General features: G+C 33.5%; 1 protein-coding gene and 1 pseudogene across 1 annotated transcript; both read right to left on the bottom strand.

Moving 5' to 3' along the window:
• Nucleotides 1–15,095: 15,095 nt before the first annotated feature.
• On the bottom strand, nucleotides 15,096–18,681 carry LOC142635198 (uncharacterized; annotated as a pseudogene).
• Nucleotides 18,682–18,774: 93 nt separating this feature from the next.
• On the bottom strand, nucleotides 18,775–19,473 carry LOC142635199 (uncharacterized). The gene is made up of 2 exons (XM_075809397.1): nucleotides 19,045–19,473; nucleotides 18,775–18,981 (listed from the first exon to the last, which is right to left on the bottom strand). Exons 1-2 carry the CDS (start codon nucleotides 19,471–19,473, stop codon nucleotides 18,775–18,777), a joined length of 636 nt encoding a protein of 211 aa, XP_075665512.1.
• Between the last annotated feature and the right edge of the window lie 3,181 nt (nucleotides 19,474–22,654).

A 22,654-nucleotide genomic window follows, 5' to 3' on the forward strand; every position in this document is an offset into this window, starting at 1 on the left:
TTGATTATGCTGGCTTCTTAGAAACTGTTGAGGAGATCATTTGCAGCAACATATATTTGTGTCAAATGCATCTAATTTCCTTTAGATACATCTTAAGTACATGCAAAAAATAGTAGTTTGAAAGAGTCTCTATTTGAAAGGAATCAAACAAAATGCCTATATATTTCAGTTTCAACTATCTCTATAAACAATTAAAACCAAATTTCATAAACTCTTTGGATACATGTTAAGCAAGACATACAATCAATTTCAAAAACACCAAATGTTGGGTTGAAAGTAATACACAATTATTTGAAGCAGTGCTATTAGGCTCAGCCAAGCCACTCTGGAAAAAAATTAAAATACAGTAAGGTTCATTTAAATAGAGACAATGCAATAATGTATTAATAGCTATTTCTATGAGCAAGAAAATAAAAAATATTTGAAGCAATTGCTTGAAATCATTTTAAGTACATGCCATCACTGAAGCTACAACATTAAAATTGTTCATAACATTATTTTATTATTTGTAGCACAAGTTCTTGGTTCGTGATAAGCAATGTGGGCATGTAAGATATACATTGGTGCATGAAAATCTACAAAATCACCTACACAAAAACAAAAAAGGAGAGAGTTAAATCAATGATTGTGTAATAATCATAGTGCAGTTTCGATAGAGATGAATTCTAAATATAGGTTTAGTCTCCTCCTTTTTTGGGTATATAAAATCACAAAATCATAGATGCATTGCAAACAAACACCAACTGATTTTATCAATCTATGATCAAATTAAAATGGAGTACATACGTTCATATTATGCTATTCTTTTTTATTTATTAAACAAATTAACAACTTTCCTAATACCTGAACAACATGAACTTTTATAAAGGAAAGAAGTGAGAGACCAACCACAACAAATTAATATCTTTCCTGATATTTAGTATTTTGAAAGTTGGCAATATCCTGCAAAGTTTTGCATTTTGAATTTCTCAACTCCAAATATTTTCCTTGTTCATGACCTTTATTTATTTATTGTATATAATACAACAATCACACTCATTACTTAAAATTAGGACTCAGATCCATTAACTTATAATTAGAAGAATTTTAATGCAGCACCTATGAAAATGAATACTCATGGCAGTCTCAATTTTCAATCAATCTTGTATTCCCAAAATAAGGCTACATTGAACAAAGCAGAAATCTAATTAAGAGGCAAATGAATTGCAATCTGCACTTCAATTTTCTTCAATTGGACAAAGACATAGGAAATGAAAAGATAGAAAAAAATGACATCAACAAAGACAGATGTAAGCAAGAATCTACCTAAAAAACCCTATCTCTATAACTGAAATTTTGCAACCAACATTAGGAAAGAATTATAGTTGGATTCAAAGTTGGAATCACGTATATTACAGCACTTGCAACTCATGTTGATATAAGAGTCTTAGGATGCTTAGAACATCCTATGACAAAACTTAAAATTGAATGAAAAAGATGGCATAAAGAAATAGAAACAAATCCTCTAACAATGACAAAACCATAACATAAATAAAGAAAACTTTAAAATCTCACAAAAGTATACCAAACAGGGAAAAATATTCTAACCAAAAAACAATAATTGACAAAAAAGATCCCTAGAAATTGGAAAAATAAAATGGGAAATCAGGGTACCTTTAACCTTGATTCAATTATTTTTTTTGGCATAAGACCCAATGTCTGGTACAAAAACCTAGTATACTGCAATTGGAGAAAAAGACGAAAAAGAATGAAAATAAGAAATCATAAATTAATTAGGAAGATGGAATCTTAACAACAATGAATAATATAGAAGTATTAAGGCGTAAACAATGTAAGAATGGAACCTTTGTTGTTGCAGGGAAGGAACGGCACAAAAGCAGGAGAAGAAACTATACAGCATGAAGGAAGGAAAAAAAAGAAAGAAGCTATACAATAGTAAATACTAATCGGAACCGTTAACTTAAAACTGTCTTCACATTAAGACAGAGTTTTGATTGAAATTAACAAAACCCACTACGGGCTCCAAACCCATCAATCTAAAAGAGAAAACACTCCCAAACAAAACCCTAAATCATATTTAACAAGAAAACTTATAAAACGAAATTAGAAAACTTACTGGTAATAGAGTCTGAGAAAGACTGGTCTCTGACAGTGATAAAAAGAAATCACAGAGTGGGCCTAATTTCTGAGCTTTTCTTTACAGCCAACCGCAAAAACTAAAAATGCAAAAAATTGCAGACCATAAACTCAAACTCAATAGCCAAACTGAAAAACACAGAAGAAATAACCCCAAAATTTTTAAATATACATAGAAAATAAAATTGAAGTATGCCTCAACCAATTAGTATTAAAGTGGGTAGCGCCTGGAAACATAGATTTTAAAAAAATTACCACGAAATTTGCCTCCACTGATTTGGTTGGAGGGGAGGTGACGATCTTCAAAGAAAATTGCAAATGGGTATGTTCAAAGTTGAGGCTTTGGTTGATTTTGGAACTTGATAAACGGAGAGGCTGAGAAAAGGAGGGTGTGGTATCTGAAAATTTAAAGCAACGCAAATCAAGATTAATAACAAAATCAAAAACCAAACCTAACATACCATATCGTCCCCCAACGGCCAGATGATTCTGGCGAAAACTCATTAAGAGAAATACCTGTAGCCTCTCTCCAACGGAATCGTTTTAGTCTTTGAAACTTGATTTGTCCCAATGTCCCATGAGAGGCAGTCTATTAGATCTGATTGGCGTTTGGGTTTTGGGGAAGGAGAAGGGTAGAGAGATATAGAAAGAGAGAGAAGGGTATGGGTCTTGCAGTGTTTGTTGGGCTGAGTTTGCGTTTGAAGGAGAGACAGAGACTAAGAAATAGGTTTTTGTGTCGACTATTGTTTAGAAGTCGAAGATTATTGGGTTAGTTTTGGGGAGAAATAGTTATTGGGTTAGAAATAGTTACGGTGTTTAGGGTTTTTTTTTTTTTTTAGTAGTGTTGATGTGGAAAAATGTGAGAGCTTCAACCGCTTCGGTTTTATATATATATATATATTTTTTTTTATATATTTTTGATAACTATTCCAAAATATTAGTGTTTACAGTGAGAGATAATTAGATATCATATCCAGCCCCGCCGACACACCGCACAAAAGAAACTACGCAGTTTCAATCATGTCTCTCTTAGGTTGGAGATGTGGTGGGGCGCTATTGTTGAAGTTGAACACCATAGCTGCTGCTTCTTCTGCTACTGCAAGTGCTAGTACTACTTATTCTTCCCTCCTAAATCGAATCAGTAAACGTTGCTTATCCTTCGCCAGCAACCATGAAGAAGAAAAAAATTATCATTCTCAATGTCCTCATCAGCACAGCAGCAGCAACAGCAAAGCCCGAATCTTGGTACGCGGCCACAGCCGCAGAGATAAAGGTATGGATTTTTATTCTGCAGAGATCCTGAATGAGGGAGGCAGCGTTAACATAGGACTCGCCACTCTTGTTGCCACGGTTCCTTTTGACTATCTTTATGGAAACGATGATGAATATTTTAAACTCGTCAATGGTTTTCTTTGTTTTCAAAATAGAGAAGCTGTAAATATCTTGAATGTGAGCACTCCTCCACAGAGTTTGGCTCTTTGTAGTCCAGTAAGCGACATTCGATTTAGTGGTTTGGGCTTTGATCCTTTGTCCAACCAATTCAAGTTCTTCAGTTGGCCTTGGGGCAACAGAGAATCTCCTAGCATTTTCACGTTTGGTAACTGCAATGGCAACGACAACGGCAACGGAGGAAGTAATAGTTGGAGACAGCTCCTGAAGAATTCTACGGAGCTGACTTATTATGTAGTAAATTTTTTCTTGACAAAGTTGGTGTTTCTGCTAATGGTGCACTGTATTGGCTTACCAATTGGGTTACCAATTGTGACAGACTGCCACCCAAAATAGTGGCATTTGATCTCCACGACGAGATTTTTAGATTAGTCCCTTATCCTGATGGTGCTAAATTAGACGTACACAACCATGATGGACATCTTGCTGCGGTTTGTGGACGCTTGGCTTTCATAGAAAAGTTGCAGCCTGACAAATTGAATATTTGGATATTGGAGGAGGACTACCACAATTGCAACTACTCTTGGCTTAAACAAACTATTCGTTTTCCTTTTGATTGGTCTAAACTGAAGCTATGTAGTCACATTCTTGCCATCAACACTAACACCGATGAGATCTTTCTGAAATCAGATGTTAACCATTGCTCTTTAGTCTATTATAATACAAAGACAGAAAGTATGAAGCGACTTGAAATCACGGGATTGCCTCATTGGTCGGAACCTGTCCATTGCAAATTGGTCGGCATTACCTTCGATGATGAGAGAGAGTAAGTTTCCATTTAATATCAGGGAGAATTAGGTGGTGTTCAACCAAAAACTGATGGGAAAATTTTATGTAATGGATTCACGTTAGCTTGTTTGTTTATGGTTTGGCTTAAGGAATAAGATCTTGCTGTTTTGCTGCAATAGCATCTAAATGGTCATATGTTTGTATTTAAATTTAAAATATACGATAAACCAATCTAGAATTTAAGGAATTGATATTTTTATGTTAATGTTTTTCTTCATCATGGGCACTTAATTATGATATTTTTGAACTTTCTTGTTTTCGCATACTATTTTAATTTTTGGGGTTTTATGGTGTATGGTAGTTTTGTGTTCGTGGTTTGAAGTACTACTCTGTTTTGATGAGTATGTTGTGCAATTGAACTCGATATTACTAATATTGAGTTCCACGTGACCTTTTTTTATTTAGAAAAGCCACATCAGAGATTGCCACCGTGATGAAACACCCATGAAACTCAATATTAGTGAAGTCCAGCTCCACACAGAACTGGAATTTAGCAATATCGAGTTCTAAAAGAGTGGTATTTAGCCATTTTCCCCGTTATTTCTTGCTGTCAAATGTGGGATTGCTAGAACAAAACTTAAATGAATGCGTTGAATTTTTTTATTTTATTTTATATATAAGTAAGAATGTTATATATACAAACGGCTACTCTATGCACGAAAAACATAAAACAGTCCCGAAAAATACAAAAAGAAAACCAGACAACAAATTAATTACAAAGGAGAAAGAGAACTAAGAAAAGAATGGAGAGAATCACTAGTCGTGAGTCCCCAAGCCCGAGACCAATCAAAAAGAGTCTCATTAAAAGAAGCAAGAATCTGATCACTAGAACTATCCAAATCCTTAAAAGTCCGCCGATTCCGTTCCTTCCAAATACACCATAGGATGCACAACGAAACTAAGGACCTGTTAGACATAAATTTTTACTTAACCTTTTATTTTGTAGGCTTCTATTCAGTATTTGGTTTTTGAGTTTAAATTGGGGCTGGTCATGGCCCAATTTAAACTCAAAAATCCCAAATCTCATCTCCTCTCCTTTTAGCACCGGAGCTCCACCCTGCCACATACACCGCCACATACGTTTTGCTAAAGCCTTAAAAATATGTTGGAGCTGTCGTGAGTGTGGTGTCACGACCTCAATGAATATTCTTTTATGATTTGTTATTTTTCCAAATTTTAGATTTCGAAATATTGATGGGTTTGGGTTGTTTTTTGAATATCAATCACTTGATTTGGTAAAGGTTTTGCTGTTTTTTTGGTATTTTAATGGGTTTTGATAGGCCAAAAACGTATTGACCCCTTGTGATGAATTAAGTTGATTAATTAGTCAAGTTATTAATTAATCAAATTAACATGCAAACGCGTGGTAGCACAAACAAATCACCAATAAACTAAAGTATGCAGCGGAAAATAAAATACACGATGATTTGTTTACGAATGGGGAAAACTTACACGGCAAAAGCCCCACCGGATGATTTTAAGGTCACCACTCCCGAAACTCCACTATTATCACAACAAGCGGTTACAAGTAAAGGAATCTCAAGTACCTTATCAACCTATAGTTGAACCCTTACCCCAATACCCAATTGGACTTGTTTTGTAGTGACAGTTTCTCCTTTCGATGCACGGCTCCCAAGTACGTGACTAAACAATTTGCGCGAATCCCAGTACGCGACTTCAATCACCAACTAGAGAAGATTGTTGGCTGCAAAGTTCTTCAATTCATCCACACGATGAAGATCAAGAAGATACTCGGTTACAGAACCCTATGGTGCAAAGACACAGCAACTTCTTCACAAAAAAGATGAACTAGGGCAAGAACTTTGTCTCAAGTTACAATTTGCATGAACAAGGATTTCTCAATGCCTGTGCAACTTGCCACACTTTGACGGCCCTTAAAATAATCATTTTATATGTCTAGGGTTAGAAGAAAAGAAGGCCCAAAGACACATCCACGGATTGGAATCAAAACAGAACTCAGAATCTATTTTTCTTAAATCTCGACAGCTAAAGGTGTCGAGATGCTATCGAGCAGCTGTCGAGCCTCAAGGCTAGAACAGCTTCTTAAAGCTCGATAGATACAGCTGTCGAACTTTAATGAAGAGCACTTCTAAGCTTGTTTCTTGAGTAGACTTGCATGGCTTTAACACTTGATCTTGAAACCTTGTTTCTTGAAGCAATAACCTCATCCTAAATCTACCAAATTACAAGTAAAGTGCGTTTTGACAAAGGATTAGCCAGTTACATAAATAATGAATGACATATGTTCTAAACAAGTGAAACACATATGTCCTAACAGGTTTTGATTGGATTCTTAAGTGGTAGCCTAAAAAAGAATCTAATTGTGAGAATATCATAATAGAATTAGAAGTACATTGGCAGATGCTAATGACATACTTGATACAAACTTGGACATAGTTTACTTTTAAAAAACTGGTTATCTTTCTAGGTGTTCCAGATCTGTTGGTGAGAATGTCAAATTAGAGCTGATGATAAATAACAAAAGAGAAAAGAGACTACATTAATGACAGCAAGCATGACTAAAAGTTTCCCATGAGGTTTGATATTTCTACTGCTTTGTTGCGTAGTTATGCCCTTCGTTTTGTAATGACTTCTTTTCTCAAGATTCAAGTGGGTTTTTAAGTTTTTTTATTGTCTAAATTTTTCTGCTAATGTTGGCTGCAGCTTAATTTTTTTTCCCAGCTGTGATGCTGATAAGACGGTTTTGAATACTTAAAAGGAAAACTGCCCTACTGTCTTGACTGAAATCTTGGAGTATGTGGCTAGAGTTAGTGAACAATCTTTCATCCTATGCCAAAATGGAAATGAAGCCTAAAAATCCTGTATTTTGGAAAACAACTGAATCATCAAAACTTTCATATGAATGTATTGTGAATTAGAAACTTTTAGGAAGAATTGTAATTGGTTTTATTTCAAATGTATTTCCAATCCTATGATCCTTTCTTTGTACAATATATCGTGACAAGTTTTATTTCATATGAATGTATTCTGAATTAGAGACTTTTAAATAGAATTGTGGCGATTTTATTTTCTAATATATTCCCAAACCTATGCAATGGGTTATATTTCAGATTAAATAATGGAATTAAAAACTTTTCAAATATTGTATTGAGTACTTGCCAATCTCATGATCTTTTAAATATTAAATTGTGACAAGTTTTATATTACATGGAATAAATGATTAAAAGTTTTTTGAGACGCATTGATAAAAAATTTAGGGAAAAATGTCGAGACCCCCTAAATTTTGGAGTAGTAGCCAAGAGACCTTCTGAACTTTTATTTTAGCCAATTTACTCCTTGAATTATACTTAAAAGCCAAATTGATACATCTGTTTAGTTTCCGTTTAAATTGACTAAGTTTGCTCATGTGACACACACGTGCAACCTGCCAAACACCCAAACTAACAAACTAATGGATAGAGGGAGAGAAAAGCTAGGTTCAACGATAGAGTGCAGCTGAGAGGAGAGAGAGGCTATGGCTCGCCAGAATTCCTGGTACCACCATCGCTGGTCTCTTCCACCGCCGATCTATGCCATCCTTGACTTTCACCGCATGGTTTCCAACAACTGATAAATAGAGGGATAGATTCAAGCAAGTAACCTCTTATAAATCTAAAGATTGAAAAACTCATCAATCAATTAACCTGACTGTGCTAAGTTTGACAAAATAAATTGTGGTTGTGGCCTGGTACTTCTAGAGAGAGATTTATTTTTCCCTATAAATATTAAGTAAATATAGGGATGCAAGATCAACAACATACTGAATATTGATGCATATCCTAGCACTAATAACGGCTAGCCACTCATGCAGTGGAAAAAGAAAAGAAAAACCACTTGAACAAAAAAAAAAAGATGTGTGGGTTTGTTTTGGCTTGAAATTCGTTGAAGCCTAGTCCCACTCGCCCACAATAAGGAGAATCTTTCAAGTTCAACATTAAAAGATATCAATTCGTGTTGTAAATTAATTAGTAATGGGTTTTCGTGTGTGATTTTCCCTTCAGCAGTTGTTGTCTGATGAATCTCTCCCTAATCTCTATTCATCAGTTGTTGTAAGAAACCATGAGCGCCAGCGGAAGCAGAGGAGGGCAAGATCGGCGGTGGAAGAGAACAGCGACAGCAGGACCAGGAATTCCGGCGAGCCATAGCCTCTCTCTCCTTTCAACTGCACTCTGTCGTTGAACTTAGCTTTTCTCTCCCTCTATCCATTAGTTTGGGTGTTCGACAGTTGCACGTGCGTTTCACGTGAGAAAACTTAGTCAATTTAAATGGAAACGAAACGGATGTATCAATTTGGCTTTTAAATATAGTTGAAGGAGTGAATTGACTAAAATAAAAGTTCAGATGGTCTCTCGACCACTACTTCAAAGTTTAGGGGGGTTCTTGGCATTTTTTCCAAAAATTTAAGTTCTATTTACCTTCCTATAAACTAGGGGTACCTTCCACAAATTAACATAGAGAAATAATTAGTGGAATTCTATCTTAGTGACATCTTAAGATTCAGTAGAGAAATAATTGCCACTAGAAAGATCTCTAAAAGATTAGACTGTGAACCTACACAAAGCACACGTACCTAAGTCTCACGTTGCGTTAACCATTGCAGGAGATCAACAAAAAAAAAAACTAAAAGGAAAAAAGAGAATTCAAATAAAGGGTACAAAAATCATGTCCTTTTGCTGAATATCCAAGATTGAGTTTAAATTATTTTTTGTTTTTCAAATAATTTGCAATTGCTTGAATGAGAATTGAGTTAAAGAATGAAAAATGTTAACTTTGAAATACTTCTGGGATAGAATGGTTATGGATATTAGGTCTAAATTCTTACTAGGTCACCTCTATGGTTCATTTTTTTGTAATTTGTTTAATTACAAAAATTAAAAGAACAATTTATTATTTACTAATGCTTATATTTTTAGCAAAAGAAGTCTACTAACCCCCACTGGGTACTCGAGTGGTGGATTCATTGTTCCGGATATAACGTAAACTTGGAGGTCCCATGGGGTTTTGAGGTGTCTTATAAACAATGAGTAGAAATAGTCTGACACTAATTTTATATATAGTATTCGCAAACCCATGTAATGTGTGAGAAAAATCAATAAAGAGGTGATATCTCAGGAAAATTATTTATATAAATAAGTTGTTTCCAAACCGACTCTTAATAAGCTATTTGTTGGGACATTATATAAGTTGTTTGTTAGGACACTAAATAAGCTATTTCCAAACGGGCTTTTACTTTAATTATCTACATGTATGATATTTTATCATCTTCCCCAACCTTTCATCTTCCTCATCTTCTTTTTGTTTTAAATATAAATACGTTCTCTCTTTATTCCTCTTGTAACCAAAAAGCCTAGGAATTTTGATGATTAATTTTTTTTACAATTGCTTTTTTTTTTTTTTTTTTGTTCTAGAGGTACCCTTCTCTCTCTCTCTCTCTCTCTCACTATTAATTTCTAACCTTATTCTCTGATTTGCTTTAATACTTTTTATTTTACATTTTTTTTTTTGTATATGGAATTAAAGATTGAACAATATTTAATGCAACAGATTGATTTATGTTTTTTTATTTTGACGTTAATGCGAATATTTTTTATTTTGGTGTTTTGATTAGTGGGTGATTTTCTTTTTTGTTTGGAGAATCACTTAGGAGGTGATGTTCTAATTTTTTTTTTTTTTCATATAAATTTTTTCCAATTTTGATCTAAATGTTTATTCTTTTTTTTTTATGATTTTGGAATTCATTATGTATATGAAAATTTCTAATAGTTGTATCAACATTTTTGTACCCAATATTTGGGTTAGAATTTTTTGTAATTATCCTTAAATTTTTCAAAATTTTCCTTTCATGTTTCAAATAAGAATTTTTATCTTTGTTTCAAGTGCAATCTCCTAAAAAATGGTTACATATTATTGAAACTCACTACTAACATACATGTTAAAAATCAACACTCTACATAAAATGGGGGAAAAAAATTAGATGTTTCATTTTCCCCTAATTTGTATCTCATTATCAATTATATTTTACTATCATGTCTTTTCCTTTCCTTCACATTAAGAATGATATAAATATTGTAATATAAATACTTTATATGTTGTAGTATAGTCTCAAATTTTATATAATAATCTTTAAAAGTGTTATATAAATAATGTTAACATTATTAACTCAAATAATTTTATTCATTCATTAACTCAAGGGCCAGGATTCAAGTCTCCAGGAGGGAGTTTTACACACATTTACACTTAGATTAGGCTAGAATAAAATTCTATCTTGTATCAAAAAAAATAATGTCTATTGATTAGTAACAATTGGAAGAAAAACAAATAACAAGTTTTTTTTTCCCAAGATTATGATTATATTTTTGTTAAATTCTTACTTTTATCTAATATTTTAAATAGAAATACTTATGAGTTTCTATGGATCACAATAATAATAATAATAATTAAAAAAACTTTTTTTTTTAAAAGCATGCAACGCACAAACTTATCATTAGTACTACTAATAATAGGATTCTATATTTGGGTTTCATCATTTTGCATACTGTTGTAGTATAGTCTCAAATTTTATATAATAATCTTTATAAGTGTTATATATATATATATGTAATGTTAACATTATTAACTCAAATAATAATAAAAAATTTATTCTTTATTATACTGATAATGTTTATAGGATGAAATAAAAATGGAACTTTTATATTTTTTTTATTTGGGTGATATTTATGCTTTCTTACTTTGGTATAATTCCTGTTTGTTGCCTAGAAAATGGAGAAATGAAAATAGGATGAATATTTTTTAGTTGAATTGGTGATTTTTTTTTTGTGCAATTCTTCAAGTGATCTCATTTTGATAGGATATTTCTTGGTTTAAAGAGCTTCTGACATCTCCCCCCTCTCTTCATTTGATGCATTGATCAAATTTTGGGTTTGTGTAAAGGTTATATCATAGTAAAGGATGTTTTTGAGTTTCTTTTTAGCTATCTTGAATTTTGGCTATTTTACTATTATTTGGAGGTACTTGAGAAGGTTTTCGTTTTTTTTTAGCAGACTGGCCAGTATGTGTCTTTCTTGCAGGTTATACTCTTGATTATTTTGGCAGTCCCTTTTGGCTTAGAAGCAAAATATATATTTTATTGAAGCTTGTATTTGGAATAACAAGTGTTGGAGTTGCACTTCATCTTCATGTGTACAATTTTGACGCTCCAGTCTCAGTTTATGTGTACCACTTTTATTTCCAAGCTCTAATTTTAACAATTCTCTGTGATTGTAATTAATCAAGGTTAATACATTGTTGTGCATCACCTTCAATAAGTTATGTCTTCTTGATTATATGTTCTTTTGAGTACAAATTGAAAGAAAAAGGTATAACTTTCTTGGTTTTAGTGTTCCTTTGCTCTGGCAAAAACTTAATAGCATTTTATTTTTAAAAAGTGAGAAACCAAGCTAGACCTTAACATATGGTCTTAATCATTTCTAATCTTATTGTTTCTTTGTCAAGCTGAGGGCAAATTATAAATGCAAAATGGAAAAGCATATAGCCATAAACACAAGAGTACTTTTACAAGCACTTATGGGAGCCCGTCATATCTGCATCTTGGCGCAAGTTTACTGACCTTGAGAACCTACATGCCTTAACCTAATTCCTTGAAGTTGACATATTGAGTTGCAAGATTCATCCATAATCTATTATCTTAGAAGCTTTATATCAGCCTTGCAATTACTGTCCATTTTCCTGGCCCATGATTCATAGGCAAAATTAGTTGGTCAGTTGCTAGACATTGTTGGTTAAAATGTTAAAATTCATTAGTTTTATGCATTTTTGCAATGTCAGAAATGGCGTGGAATTGGAACAAGAAATTAAGGAAGTCAATGTCATGGTCTATTCAAGCAGAGTGCAACAAATGAGTGAATATGATTTCTTTGTCAAGAGTATCTTTGTTAGTGTTATTAGTATATAAAATTCATACCTGAGTTTTTTTTTTTATAAGTCATACTTGAGTAACTTAATCATACTAATAAGCTAAAAAAGTTAGGATGTGATTTATTTGTTTGTATTTTTGGCCAATAAAAGAATATTCGAAGCATTGATGCTAGAGTACCAAAAATAAAACTTCGTTTAGCTATTAAATTTTGGTAATTTTTATGAATTTCCACACTATGAGAAAGGATGTGAATTTTGTCACGACCCGAATCCGTGGAACAAGAATTTAGATACATGACTAACCTACTGAACTTCTATAACTTAATAAACATAATGGATCCAAAATAAATTTTAAACTCCAAAGAAACAAGTACTCTTAAAAACCTCTTACAAAAATCTAAACTCCACAAATCGAAAATAATCTCGACTATATAAAACATGAATTACAAAATAAGATAACTAAAATTCTATAAGTCTTCAAGAAATACTGAAGTCGCCTACAACTCCCACGCTCTACCTCGCAGCTTACAAAGCGATCCAAATGTTCTATATTCCCAACTACATTTTAATCAAAAAATAGTAATTGATGGGGTGAGCCACACATCTAGTAAGTAATTATACAGAATATACAACGGAATAGAGTCAAGCAAAGCACGAGTATTTTGATTTTTCCCAAACTCATTCAATTATATCAAAAATAATTATTCCAAAACATATAATGAACCACTTAATACATATATAATCACATCTCACAATCATTAAAAAACACATGCATAAAATTGATCAGAGCATAGTGTCACATATACACATCACATATTCTCACATACAATTCTGTGAGCGGATACCAACATCTAACCCCTGCTGGTGAGAGATCAACACATATTCTCACATACAATACTGTGAGCGGATTTACACATATATCTTATCAATTCTAAAAGCACTTAATTTGAGTCACATATCACAAAACAAAATATATACAATATAGAATAATTTTCTTAATATTAACAATTATTCCAGAGATAGAGACACATTGAATATCACAATATTGAATTGAAACAGAATCAATGGATGCTTGACTCTCTTAGGGAATGAATAAGAACTGAAGAGTTTATATAAATATTTTTACAATTCTCGAGTAAGTTTGAAAACCCAATTTGCTAAAAGAAACATCTTAAATACCATTTGAAAAATAAGAATATGACTTTGAAATTGCTTGGTTTTAAATAAACTTAAAGAACAAGAACCTTTTTAGAAAACTTACATTGAAACTCAATTATTTTCTGAAAAGAGTTTAGTTTAGAAATCATCTTTTTAATGAGATTTGGACATTCAAAACATTATTTAAAATTCAAAGTTTCTCTTTAAAACATTATTTAAAAGTCGAAATTTCTCTTTCAATGATGTAAAAATGCTTTCGGCAAACTTTAGAAAACGTAAGCTTAAAAATATAACTTTTGAAAAACTTTGACATCTAAGAACCTAAATGACAAAACTTGTACATATTATACATAATTACTTACAACACTTGAATCACTCTGAAAGTCCAGCTGAAACACCCTCCAAATAGTCTCAAAGCACTCTTAAATAGGACCTATAATCAATCATGAAAATTACTTAATATCCTCCACAATATATAAATCTTATTGACTTATACAAATTGACTCACTAAAATTATACTTGTTGAACTAGATGATAACACTAATGCAAAGTACCTCTACCCAAGAATATGTTTCCTTGAATTTATCAAAAGTCAGAGTCAGCAGCTAATACTTTAGGATTTAATATATGTCCTAAACAAAAATAAAACCTCAAACATGAATTAGGCTCTATAACCGTAACTTTGTTCTAAAATTCACACTATGGGTAAACCTAGAATTTAATACATATCCCAATGAAAACCATGGGCTAAAACTAATATGACTTGTTCATGGACTTAACATCATTGACCCTAATATATTTCATATCTAAGCATTTTTGAGATGAAATTAGAATTGGATAGAAGAAACAAGTCTGCCATTATCCTTGAAAGAATTGTAGACGTGTTGGTTTCTAATGGTCCATTCTGGTAGGGAATAGTCAAAGTCTAGGCAAAGACTATTGAAGCTATCAATACACCATCAAAATCCTGGACTTGACAAAAAGTGAGCAACCTAGACTTTGACAAAATGTAAGAGAGAACTAGTGGCACAAGGGTGGGGTCGGCTGCAATTGTCCAAAAGTCCAAAATTGACATTTGGTATATCATCAACCTTAAAGCACTTATAGTCCTACGAAATGGTGCCACCTTATTCATGCTTTAAATAATTTCGGCTTTTCTTTTAAACTCCGAACAGTGGCATTCTAGGATTCAAGAATAATTGAAATAGTGAAAAAAAAAATTGTAATCTAAGAAATTACTAATTCCACAATCTACACATCACTAAAGTTTTCCATGATAAAATTCTAACTCCTTAATTCTTTGTTTCTAACGGTGAGAAATCATACCTTGAACAATCTGATTGCTTCTTCAATTGTATGTGCTTTAAACTCCAAGGAAAAACTCCTCTTAGCCTCTTTGATAAAACCCTTTCTATGAAAACCTTGACTATCTCTTCCTCTACACTGTAGTTTGTATTAGAGATGTGGGCTTAGTGGGGTAGCGGGCTGTAGTTATTAATAAAAATAATACATATGGCCGAACAATTATATTTAAAAGAAAACTTAATAATAACCTCAAATAAAAGTATGTGGGGGTATTACACTCTTCCCCTCTTAAGATAAGTTTAGTCCTCTAAACTTGACGTACCTCAATTAGAAAATAGATGAGGGTATTTTTCTTTCATGTCTTCCTCTTTTTCCCATGTTGCTTGTTGAACTGTATGATTTCTCCACAACACCTTCACTAAGGATATATTCCTTGAACATAGCACTTGATCCTTCCTATCAAGAATCTGTACTGGTTGCTCCTCATAAGACAAGTCCTCTCTAACATTGATCGGTTCATAGTCCAAAACATGTGATGGATCAAGCATGTATTTTCGTAACACTAATACGTGGAATACATTATGAATATGCGACAAGGCCGGTGGCAATGCCAACCTATAAGATACATTTCCCCCTCTATCCAAGATCTCAAAAGGACCAATATACCTCTGACTTAACTTGTCTTTCTTCCCAAACCTTATCACACCTTTCGATGGAGATACCTTTAAGAATACATGATCCCCAACTTGAAGTTCTAAGTCTCGCCTTCTATTATCTGCATAACTTTTTTGCCTACTTTGAGCAGCTAGGCGTCTTTCACGAATCAACTGAATCTTTTCCGTAGTCAATTGAACTAGTCTAGACCAAGCAACTTCCTTTCACCCACTTCATTCCAACAAATAGGTGACCCACACTTCTGGCCATACAATGCCTCAAAAGGAGCCATCTCTATGTTGGAATGGTAACTATTATTATAACAAACTCAATTAAAGGCAAGTGAATCTCCCAACTACCTTTCAAGTCTAACAGACAGGCTCTTAGCATGTCTTTAAGTGTCTGTATCGTTCATTTTGACTGCCCATCGGTTTGAGGATGAAAAGCTGTACTAAAATCTAACTTGGTTCCCATAGCCTTGTGTAAACTATTCCAAAACTTAGAGGTGAAACGAGGGTCTCTATCAGAAACAATAGAGACAGGAACTCCATGCAATCTCACTATTTCCATAACATATAATTGAGTCAATCTATCCAATGAAAATGTAGTCTTCATTTGTAGAAAATGGGAAGACTTGGTCAATCTATCCACTATTACCCATATATGACCCTTAACTAACTTAGGCAATCCAATCACAAAGTCCATGGAGATATGTTCTCACTTCCACTCCGGAATACTAAGAGGTTGAAGTAACCCAGCAAGCCTTTGATGCTCAACTTTAACTTGCTAACAAATTAAACACCGAGATACAAAATCTGCAATCTCTCTTTTCATATTATTCCACCAATATACTTCTCTAAGATCTTGATACATTTTAGTGCTACCTGGGTGAACAGTGTATGCAGATTTATGAGCCTCCTCCATAATTTTCCTTTTTAATTCAGCATTATTAGGAATACATAATCGATTTCTAAATCGTAAAACACCATCACCATGAATTTCAAACTCAGCTCGATTACCTTCCTTTACCTCATCCATAATCTTTACTAAATTAGGATCAAATCCTTGAGCAAATTTCACCTTTTCAACTAAGGTAGGCAGCACTCAAAAATGAGCAAGAAGTACCCTCGACTCATTAAATTGGAGCTCCACATTAATCTTCTTCAATTCTTCAAAAAAAAGTCTTTTCCTCGAAATTATACTTGCCACCCTACCAGAGGATTTTCTACTCAAGGCATCAGCCACCACATTTGCTTTACCAGGGTGATAATGTATTGTACAATCATAGTCTTTCAACAACTCAATTCATCTCCTTTGCCGCATATTTAATTCTTTTTTAGAGAACAAATATTTCAAACTTTTATGGTCAGTGTAAATCTGACACGTCTCCCCATATAAGTAGTGCCTTCATATCTTTAATGCAAATACCACTCTACTAACTCCAAGTCATGAGTAGGGTAATTCTGTTCATACCTTTTTAGCTGCCTAGAAGCATATGCTATCACTTTTCCATGCTGCATAAGCACACAACCAAGACCTTTCTGTGAAGCATCACTGTAAATTACAAACCCTCCTGAACCCGTTGGCAATGTCAAAACTGGAGCAGAAACCAACCAGTCTTTCAATTCTTGGAAGCTCTTTTCACATTCGTCTTTCCACAAGAATTTAGCATTCTTTTGGGTCAACCTAGTCAAGGAACCTGCTATACGTGAAAAACCTTCAACAAACCTCCTATAGTAACCTGCAAGACCCGGTCTAGGCCAATTTACCACAACTTCCACCTTTTTAGGATCCACAAAAATGTCATCCTTAGATATTACATGCCCCAAAAACCTTACCTCATCTAACCAAAACTCACACTTCTTAAACTTGGCATATAATTTTTGCTCCCTCAAGATTTGCAACACCATCCTCAAATGTTCCACATGCTCCTCTTGAGTTTTAGAATATATTAAAATATCATCAATAAAAACAATAACAAACCGATCCAAATAAGGCTTGAACACATGGTTCATTAAATCCATGAAGGTAGCAGGGGCATTGGTCAATCCAAATGGCATCACCAGAAACTCGTAGTGTCCGTAACGAGTACAAAAGGCAGTCTTAGGTATATCTTCTTGCTTAACCTTGAGTTGATGGTAACCTGATCTAAGGTCATTCTTTGAAAAGACTTTAGCACCTTGCAATTGATCAAACAAATCATCAATCCTAAGTAAATGATTTTTATTCCTCAAAGTGACCATATTCAACTGTCTATAGTCAATGCATAATCTCATAGACCCATCCTTTTTCTTTACAAAAAGAACAGGAGCACCCCAAGGAGTACACTAGGTCGAATAAATCCCTTTTCTAAAAGCTCTTGCAATTGCAATTTAAGCTCCTTCAACTCTGTAGGTGCCATACGATATGGTGCCATAGAAATAGGTGCAATTTTTGGTACTAAATCAATGGCAAATTCTATCTCTCTATCAAACGGTAATCCAGGGAGATCCTCAGGAAATACATCCACAAAGTCCCTCACAATAGGAATGTCATCAATCTTAATCCCTTCCTTCTGGTTATCCACCACATATGCAAGATAACCTTTACAACCTTTTCTAAGTAACTTATTAGCATGAATGGCAGAAATAACACTAGGCACGAGGCTCTCTCTTGACCCATGAAATACAAATTCAGGTCAACCCCGAAATACAAAACACCACTTCCTTCTTGTAATAGTTAACATTAGCATGATAAGCTGCTAACCAATCCATGCCTAATATTACATCAAAATTCTTGAATTTCTAAGAGAATCAAATCAGCCAACAACTCATTTTCTCCAATCTTAATCACACAAGACTTACATATAAACTTAGCAACCATAGTTTCACCCAAAGGAGTAGAAACGGAAAGTTCAAAGTCCAACAATTCAGACACACAATCAGCATATTTCATATAAGCACAAGATACAAAGGAATGAGTAGAACCAGGATCAATAAGAACTCGTGCAGTATGAGAAAATATGGGAATGGTACATGTTACCACTAACTTGGATGCCTTAGCATCTTGCTCAGTAGTAGCAAACATGTGTCCTTGGACTTTTGGCCTTTGCTTCACATCAGTAGGCTTAGACATCAACTCACTCTTCAAGGCTAGGCAATCTTTGATACGATGACCCATTTGACCACACTTAAAACAAGCCCCGCTTTCGCGATAGCAAACACCCTTATGCTTTTTACAACACTTCTGACAAACCTCTATTACTTGATGCACCATTTTAGTCTCTGGTTCTGCTGTAGTCTTCTTCTTAAATGGCTTATTGTGTTCATTCCCTCTATGAAACCCTTCAATCTTAGGCCTTTTGTTATTCTAACTCCTAATCCTCTGATAGTCTTCACACTTCTTCTCAACAACCTTTGCAGTCTCCACAACCTCAAAATATAACTTCAATCGTAAGGCTGCCATCCTAGTTCTGATATTTGGTCGTAGTCCCCTCTGAAATTTCTTAGCCTTTCTAACATCATCAGCCACAATGTGAGAGGCAAATTGAGACAACTCAGTAAATTTAGCCTCATACTGTAACACCGTTTTATTCCCTTGAATAAGCTCCATAAACTCCACTTCTTTCTCATCTCATACACTTTTTGGAAAATACTTTTTGTAAAAGGCCGCAAGGAAAATACTCCAAGTCAATATCTCATCTTCCTCAAGTGGCAAAGTCTTTGTGGTAGATCTTAACCAATGCTCTACTTCCCCCTTCATCATAAAGGAAGCAAGAGTGACTTTTTGCACTTCAGTACAACCAATCACATCAAAAAATTTCTGCATTTGCATTATCAAGGATTCCACTTCCGTAGGATCAAGGTTGCCCAAAAATAAAAGAGAACCTAATTTCTTGAATTGCTCAATAATACATCCTTCAATCTCAGCATCTATGGGCATAACTATTCCACTAGTACTAACATGCTTCTCCACCACCTCAGCAAGACTTTTGATAGCACTTAAAACATCCTCAAGGCTCTCAAATTTTGGTTCAAGACTAGAAGGGGTAGAATTGCAGGGTGGCATTTTCCTATAACCAAATAAAGAACACCTTAGAGTCAAATAAATCACAAGCAAATTCATGATATACAAAATATACTAAACCAAAACTACCTCTTACCTATGAATAATAATTCAAGCATATTCCTCCACATCTTATAAAAATATCGTTAGTCCTAATTGTCTACAGAATCATAACCTAGGACTCTGATACCAACACTGTCACGACCCAAATCCATGGAACATAAATTTAGATACATAACTAACCTACTGAACTTATATAACTTAATAAACATAATGGATCCAAAATAAATTTTAAACTTCAAAGAAACAAGTACTCTTAAAAACCTCTTACAAAAATATAAACTCCACGAATCGAAAATAATCTCCACTATATAAAACATGAATTACAAAATAAGGTAACTGAAATTCTATAAGTCTTCAAGAAATACTAAAGTCGCCTACAACTTCCACGCTCTACCTCACACCTTACAAAGCAATCCAAAGGTTCTATATTTCCAACTACGCTTTAATCTAAAAATAATAATTGATGGGGTGAGTCACACATCTGGTAAGTAATTATACAGAATATACAGCGGAATAGAGTCAAGCAAAGCACGAGTATTTTGATTTTTCCCAAACTCATTCAATTATATCAAAAATAATTATTCCAAAATATATAATGAATCACTTAATACATATATAATCACATCTCACAATCATAAGAAAACACAAGCATGAAACTGATCAAAGCACGAAACTGATCAAAGCACAATGTCACATATACACATCACATATTCTCACATACAATTGTGAGCAGATACCAACATCTAACCCTTGCTGGTGAGGGATCAACACATATTCTCACATACAACCCTGTGAGCGGATTCACACATATATCTGATCAATTCTAAAAGCACTTAATTTGATTCACATATCACAAAACAAAACATATAGAAAATAGAATAATTTTCTTAATATTAAAAATTATTCCAGAGATAGAGACATATCGAATATCAAAATATTGAATTGAAACAGAATCAACGGATGCTTGACTCTCTTAGGGAATGAATAAGAACTGAAGAGTTTATATAAATATTTTTACAATTCTCGAGTAAGTTTGAAAACCCGATTTGCTAAAAGAAACATCTTAAATACCATTTGAAAAATAAAAATATGACTTTGAAATCACTGGTTTAAAATAAACTTAAAGAACAAGAACCTTTTTAGAAAACTTACATTGAAACTCAATTATTTTCTGAAAAGAGTTTAGTTTAGAAATCATCTTTTTAATGAGATTCGGACATTCAAAACGTTATTTAAAATTAAAAGTTTCTCTTTAAAACATTATTTAAAAGTCGAAATTTCTCTTTCAATGATGTAAAAATGCTTTCGATAAACTTTAGAAAACGTAAGCTTAAAAATATAACTTTTGAAAACCTCTGACATCTAAGAACCTAAATGACAAAACTTGTGCATATTATGCATAATTACTTACAGCATTTGAATCACTCTAAAAGTCCAGTTGAAACACCCCCCAAATAGTCTCAAAATACTCTTAAATAGGACCTATAATCAATCATGAAAATTACTTAATATCCTCCACAAAATATAAATCTTATTGACTTATACAAATTGACTCACTAAAATTATACTTGTTGAACTAAATGATAACACTAATGCAAAGTACCTCTACCCAAGAATATGTTTCCTTGAATTTATCAAAAGTCAGAGCCACCAGCTAATACTTTAGGATTTAATATATGTCCTAAACAAAAGTAAAACCTTAAACATGAATTAGGCTCTATAACCGTAACTTTGTTCTAAAATTCACACTATGGGTAAACCTAGAATTTAATATATATCCCAATGAAAACTGTGGGCCAAAACTAATATGACTTGTTCATGGACTTAATATCATTGACCCTAATATATTTCATATCTAAGTATTTTGAGATGAAATTAGAATTGGATAGAAGAAACAAGTCTGCCATTATCCTTTAAAGAATTGTAGACGTGTTGGTTACTAATGGTCCATTGTGGTAGGGGATAGTAAAAGTCTAGGCAAAGACTATTGAGGCTATTAATACACCATCAGGAACTTGGACTTGACAAAAAGTGAGCAACCTAGACTTTGACAAAATGTAAGAGAGAACTAGCGGCACAAGGGTGGGGTCGGCTGCAATTGTCCACAAATCCAAAATTGACATTTGGTATATAATCAGCCTTAAAGCACTAAGTCCTACGAAATGGTGCAACCTTATTCATGCTTTAAATAATTTCGGCTTTTCTTTTAGACTCTGAACAGTCGCATTCTAGGATTCAAGAATAATTGAAATAGTGTAAAAAAAATCGTAATCTAAGAAATTACCGATTCCACAATCTACACATCACTAAAGTTTTCCATGATAAAATTCTAACTCCTTAATTCTTTGTTTCTAACGGTGAGAAATCATACCTTGAACAGTCTAATTGCTTCTTCACTTTTATGTGCTCTAAACTCCAAGGAAAAACTCCTCTTAGCCTCTTTGATAAAACTTTTCTATGAAAACCCTGACTATCTCTTCCTCTACCTTGTAGTTTGTATTAGAGATGTGGGTTTAGTGGGGTAGTGGGCTGCAGTTATTAATAAAAATAATACATATGGCCCAACAATTATATTTAAAAGAAAACTTAATAATAACCTCAAATAAAAGTATGTGGGGTATTACAAATTCCAAACAAGAATTCTCTCTATCAAATTCCATTAGAGTACTTGAATTTTTTAATATTGTTGTCAACTGTGATGTTTCACAATATTATGGTTGGTCTACTCCACATAATCTGTTTTGGTAATACAAGACTCACATGCATACTATTTTGTAAATTTGCAAAGACGCAAGCAGAGTTGTCTAGAAGAGGGAAAGCAGCCAATATTATGCCTTATCAGATATTGATATCTTCATGAAGGTGTGTGGGTGCGTTTTTTCTAAGACACGGGCCCAAGTATGAATAAGAATCTTGGGCACAATACTTATTGTTTTAAGGGACTGGGCTTGGTTCACCGAGCTAGATGGGCTAATTACGAACTATATGATGCACAGAACATGAATCCTACAACACATACATGCTAGCAAACCAGAAATATATGCATTGAACAACAAGAAACAAATAAAGGGACAATGTAATAGAGAAAGACACAAAATAAACGTTAAGGGTCCTTAAGATA

The sequence above is a fragment of the Castanea sativa genome, chromosome 5 (assembly GCF_040712315.1).
Source record: "Castanea sativa cultivar Marrone di Chiusa Pesio chromosome 5, ASM4071231v1".
Classification (NCBI taxonomy): domain Eukaryota; kingdom Viridiplantae; phylum Streptophyta; class Magnoliopsida; order Fagales; family Fagaceae; genus Castanea; species Castanea sativa.